The sequence below is a fragment of the Halichoerus grypus genome, chromosome 14, assembly GCF_964656455.1.
Source record: "Halichoerus grypus chromosome 14, mHalGry1.hap1.1, whole genome shotgun sequence".
Classification (NCBI taxonomy): Eukaryota; Metazoa; Chordata; class Mammalia; order Carnivora; family Phocidae; genus Halichoerus; species Halichoerus grypus.
Genome location: NC_135725.1, coordinates 8,366,039 through 8,372,038, shown reverse-complemented (window position 1 = coordinate 8,372,038; position 6,000 = coordinate 8,366,039). Strand labels below are relative to the sequence as shown.

At 40.8% G+C, this 6,000-nt stretch overlaps 1 protein-coding gene across 3 annotated transcripts in view; it reads right to left on the bottom strand.

Annotated features, from left to right (window-relative positions):
* Window positions 1–1,586: 1,586 nt before the first annotated feature.
* The window catches only part of LOC118525368 (histone-arginine methyltransferase CARM1-like), a 283,358-nt gene continuing 278,944 nt past the window's right edge, over window positions 1,587–6,000 (bottom strand). For 2 of the 3 annotated variants that reach the window (XM_036076085.2, XM_036076089.2), the window contains one exon: window positions 1,587–2,223. In XM_036076085.2, the coding sequence (XP_035931978.1) occupies window positions 2,214–2,223 (10 nt within the window). In that variant the 3' untranslated portion in view covers window positions 1,587–2,213. Of the gene's footprint in view, window positions 2,224–4,215; window positions 4,454–6,000 lie in introns of those variants that run through there. The other variant, XM_036076086.2, reaches the window with a different exon arrangement.

Here is a 6,000-nt window from a genome sequence, read left to right as displayed (position 1 = left end):
AAATATTACATATCTTTGGGATCATTGAAAGATTCGGAAATACTATCAATTTTTTTGGCATGCTTAAAAGTCATGGTTTTTATCTCTTATGCCCACTCCCAGAAACTGATAATGTCTTCCTAGAGTGTGGGCTGAGAAGGATGGTGAGGGCCTGTCCTGTTGGGTGGAGATGAGTGCTGGGATCAATTAGGAATGTCTGCCTTACTACTGGGTATTTACCCCAAAGATACAAATGTAGGGATCCAAAGGGGCACGTGCACCCCAATGTTTACAGCAGCAATGTCCACAATAGCCAAACTGTGGAAAGAGCCAAGATGTCCATCGACAGATGAATGGATAAAGAAGATGTGGTATATATATACAATGGAATATTATGCAGCCATCAAAAAGAATGAAATCTTGCCATTTGCAATGACATGGACAGAACTAGAGAGTATTACGCTAAGTGAAATAAGTCAATGAGAGAAAGACAATTATCATATGATTTCACTGATATGAGGAATTTGAGAAACAAGACAGAATCATAGGGGAAGGGAGGGAAAAATGAAACAAGACTAAACCAGAGAGGGAGACAAACCGTGAGACTCTTAAGCTCAGGAAACAAACTGAGGGTTGCTGGAGGGGAGGTGGGTCGGGGGATGGGGCGGCTGGGTGATAGACACTGGGGAGGGGATGTGCTATGGTGAGCGCTGTGAATTGTGTAAGACCGATGAATCACACACAGACCTGTACCCCTGAAACAATACATTATGTTAATCAATTAAAAAGAAAAAGGAACGTCTGCCTTGGGTGTGGGTGGTGTTGGTGTGGACAGCAATACAGTGTTCCTGCAGTGCAGGGTTTCCCAGTTTCTGCCTACTCTGCTTGAAAGGTGATTAGGAGGTTGTCAGGCCTGATTCCATAATTACAATGACTCTTAACTTCAGGATAAAGTTATGTACTCAAGCAGTGTACATTTACTGAGCACCTTTGATGCATGAAACATACCCTTAGGCATTGTAGGAAATTAAAAAGTGAATCCGACTCACTCCAACCCACAAAGACATTGGTTAATAGAAGACAAAGACGTGTGTGTGTGTGTGTGTGTGTGTGTGTGTGTTTAGGGTATGAGGGGATACAGAGCTCCAAGAAAGGGTTAGACTAAGGAAGGGACAGGAGATGTGTCAAAGGCAGGAAAGCATCCTCTGAGTGAGTGTGGAAGGTGGCGGAAGGCACGGCAGTGAGGGTTCACTGGATGGGAAGCCCTGCAGTGATGTAAGGAAGACTTGGGCTGGATAGAAAGGCAAGACGGTCTCAAACGGAGCGGCCAGAATGAGCCAAAGCAGCACAGTGGACAGCTCCCAGCTGTGGGCGACTGACTGGCTGGTGAGGACATGTCCTTGTGGTGTTATTCCAGTTTCTCTCCCTCCCCCACCCCCGAGTGAGCGGGCTGCTGTGGGCTTCATTAGCTTGTTGTGCTGATGTGACATCCATTTTCATAAGAGTTTTCTGGGCCAGGGGAAAACCTGCTCTTTGCAAAGATCATCTTTCATCACCATTTGACGTGTGACATATAACAAATGTCTTAAAGTAAAGGAGAGGCCCCATTGGTATCTCGCACTATATATTTTTATTGTAAACCTAAAAGAACTGACAAAGGTTCCATCTTTATTTCCTTAACTACATACAGATTCATCAAATATTACCAATGAAGAACATTCCTGACGTCCTATTATTCCATTACACGAATAAGGCAAAAATTCTTTAACACATTGCTGAGCTAGAAACTAGTGTTGATTGGTTGAAACTGTGAAAACAGCTTAAAATTGTCCACAGAAGCCCACTCCTAACATGCTCTTATGCCACACATACGCATACATATAAACGTGAGGTAGGGTTTTGTTCAATTTCTGTTGTAAATGCTTCAAGAATGAAAGCAGAGCTGTTGGCTTTACTAAAACAATAATAAAGAGAAACCACAAATTGAGAAAAAATTGTTCTTCAGCGACATGCGGAAAGCTGTAAAGAGCCAGTCTAAGAAGCACCAAGAAACAGACTTGTCAATAAAATGAGGATGCACATTTTAGAGTTAGAAAAAAAATATGAATTTAAATCAACCTAATAATCATCCTTGTAAAATTTAGAGTGCATATTTGGAACATGAAATATGAACTTGGATGTTGAGGGACTTCTCAGGCCTTCATTTTACTTATTGATTGGCTTGTGGCTATCTTCTAAGCAAACCTAAAACAGAGAAGGTGATTTCTATGATACTGAGTAAATAGGTTCCATCTCGATCCAAAGCTCGCGGCAGGCAAGCTGGGTGTTCTCGTCCTCTCCCTCCCTCCTCGTCCCCTCCCCCTCCCTCCTTCCCACTCCGTGCCCTTCCTGGAGTTTTTATGGGCAGCCTTAGATCTATATTTACCCACTATATTTAGTAAGTTTGATTATGCATAGCCTAAATTCAGATCTGAGATGATGATCCAGATTTTTGTTCACTGAAAGAACTTTCTTTTCTTTTTTCTTTTTTTTTATAGGTTTACAGCAAAGATGAAGGACCAACTTATTTCTCGCTCTTCCTGCTATTCGGTAGGCTTGTTTTGCCTCAGGCCTTTGCCCTCACTGTGCTTTTGTAGAAGGCTCTGCTTGCACATTTGCCCGTGCCAGTTGCTTCCTGACATTTAAGTCGCCACTCAGTTGCCACCTCTTCCGAGAAGCCTCCCAGATTACTCAATGTAAACAACACTCACATCCAATCCCTCGCCACTGTCTGGCCCAACATTCTGTTTGTTTTCTGCTATCCCTTTATGCAGTTTTGGGGGGTTTTTTTGTTTGTTTTGTTTTTTGGTAAGTTTTCACGTCACTGAGAAAAAATTTTACATACAGTAAAATTGACCTTCTTTATTGTAGTTCTGCAAGTATCGACAAATGCATCCAGACACGTCCTGCCACCAGGACAATCAAGATACAGAAAGTTCCACTGCCCTGAACTGTTGCCACATCTCTTCATAGCTAACCCTTTCTCAAGCCCAGCTCTGAGCTAGTCTTTGTATCTGCAGTGTTGCCTTTTCCAGAATGTCATATAAGTGGAATCATATATTATGTAGCATTTTGAGTCTGGTTTCTTTCACTTTCTTTAGCTTAATTTATTTGAGACTCATCTGTATTATTATATGTATGAGTATTTCTCTCCTTTTCATTACTGAAAATCGTTTCATTGTCTGGATGGATCATAGTTTGTTTATTCATTCTCCATGAGTTGATTCCAGTTTTGGTGATTACAAATAAAGCTGCTATAAACATTCAAATACAGTTTAATTTCAGATGTATAAATACCTAGGAGTGAGATTGCTGGGTCATCTGGTAAGTGCATTTTTAACTATAGAAGAAACTGGTGAACTATGTTCAAAAGTGTCTGTATGATTTTGTATTCCTACCAAGGATGAATGAGAATTCTGGTAGTTCCACGTCTTCACCAGAACTTGGTATCGTCCAAATTTTCATTTTAAGCCATTCTCATAGTTGTGTAGCTGTATGTCATTATGGTTTTAATTTTCATTTCCCTGTTGGCTAATGAGGCTGGACATTTTTTTAAGTGTTTATTTGCTGTTATATCTTCTTTGATGGAAGGTCTGTTCAAATCTTTTGCCCTTAACAAAATTGTTTTCTTATTATTGGGCTTTTTTGAAAATACTGTATCATACATTCTTTCTATATTCTGGATATTATTTTTTTTCAGATATGTGATTTCCTAATACTTTCACTCAGTTTGTAACTCATCTTTTCATTCTCATCATGTGTCTTTCAAAGGTAAGTTTTTAATTTTGATAAAGGACAATTTATCCTTTTTCTCTTTTCAGGAATTATGTCATATCTAAGAAATTTTTGTCTAACCCAAAGATCACAAAGATTTTCTTCTATGTTTTATTCTCAAAGTTTTATATTTTTAGGTTTTCTGTTTCAATCCGTGATCCCTTTTGAGCTAATTTTTATAGATGGTGTGAGATATGGGTGGGAGGTCACTATTTTTATTGCATATTGATATCCAATCATTCCAGCACAACTTTTGAAAGGCTGTCACCTCTCCATTAATTGTCTTTGCAACTGTGTCAAAATCAATTGACTGTAATGGTGGATGTTCATGTTTTTAGTAATTGTTGATCTTGAGATGTTTTTAGCATGCCACATTAGATGTTTTTAGATGGTATCAGGGGTCAGACAAAAAACAAAAATGAATCTTTTGTTTTTGTGTGTAAGTCTATTTTTTTTTTAAAGATTTTATTTATTTATTTGAGAGAGAATGAGAGAGAGCACATGAGAGGGGGGAGGGTCAGAGGGAGAAGCAGACTCCCCGCCGAGCAGGGAGCCCGATGCGGGACTCGATCCAGGGACTCCAGGATCATGACCTGAGCCGAAGGCAGCTGCTTAACCAACTGAGCCACCCAGGCGCCCGTGTGTAAGTCTATTTTAAGCCCTAAGAATGGGTAGAATAAAAAGCAGGTGGAGAAAAAGTTACTTATTTTGATGGAAAATTACCAATAATTCCTCTGGGTAATGCCAATTATTTTAGTTCTCCAACACACACACACACACACACACACACACACACACACACACACACCCCGTGCCGCTTTTCAGTTCCTCAATAGCAGATTGGAGTTGACTGTCGGGGAGCAGAAGGGCATTACTCCAGCTGAACATTTAACTGAGCATCTACTACATGCTAGGTGCTCTTCAAAGATTTGGTAATTTAGCACACATCCTATTGAAGATACTGAGGCCTAGACCTTAGGAAAGGGTTAGTGAAAAGTAAGAATCAAGATCTGGAATTCCCAGGGGAGTCACATTTTTAAGCACCCTTATCTACTTAATTAATTAATTAAATACATCAGTCAGCCATGGTGCTGAGTGATAGAAGGGCATCTGCTGTCCCCCCCCGACCCAACATTCTGTGTGTTTGGACAGTGCTGTGGTCTTGAGTGTCACTGAACCTGAACCAGCCCTCACTTTGACCTTGTAGCCACTGTGTTTGTGTCTTTGTGCAGGGCTGGCCAAGGCCAAGGCCCTTTCCCTGTGTTTCCTGGTTAAAATCTTGTTCTTCTACGGTGAAGTGAAGTGGGACTCAAGAGTTACTAGTTCACGTGGTTCTTGCACTCAAAATGTGGGTTTTCTAAAACCCCACGAAAATTCATTTTCTATCCCCAAATCCAAATGATTCTGTCTGGAATGAACTACAGATCATCATCTATTTACTTACTGAGAGAGTAGGAGCGCAGAGACCAGTAAGCAAAGGGAGAAAGACAGGAAACTAGCAATTACTGAACACCCATTATGCCAACTGTTAAGTACTTGGACATGGTATGGACATCCTTGTGTTGTTTATCCCATTTCACAGATGAGAAGACTGAGGCCTAGGCAGGTCAAATTGTCCTAGTGAATAGTCAGCATGTTCTGGGGCCACAATCTGTGCCCTTGACTTTACGTGACAGGACTGTGTAGGGGGATGGGAGTGAGAACTCCCCTCCTCCCTCAGAATTAAAGATGGCATCCACATCCCTCAATGGGAATAGGCTTTAAAGATTCCTACTATGTGTGACAACTTGCACACAACGTAAACAATGGCAGCCTTGCCTGTTTTTCTCCTCCCACGCGTCAAGGTCACCATTTCATTTTCCCATCTCTGCCAAAGAATTCCTGGTTTGGTTTCCTGTGTTTCTTCTCTTTATGCTTTTCAGTACTATAGAGACATGATGCTTTGAATAAAAGCCTTGGGAGACATTATAATATGAGGGAAAAGTCTTTTTTTTTTTTTAAATAAGGAAGTCAAGAGTGACAGTGTCCGGTGGTTTTAATTGCGGGGTTGACTTCATGTGTGGATTGTGAGTGGGCTCATACTGACTAGGTGTAAAGATGGGGAGTTTTTCCAGAAACGTCTGTCGTGTCCATCTCATTGTGGCAAGTTCTTTGTATCAGAAAAAATCTGCATAGCTTCTAAAGAGAGGTATGTCCTGACTTACATGA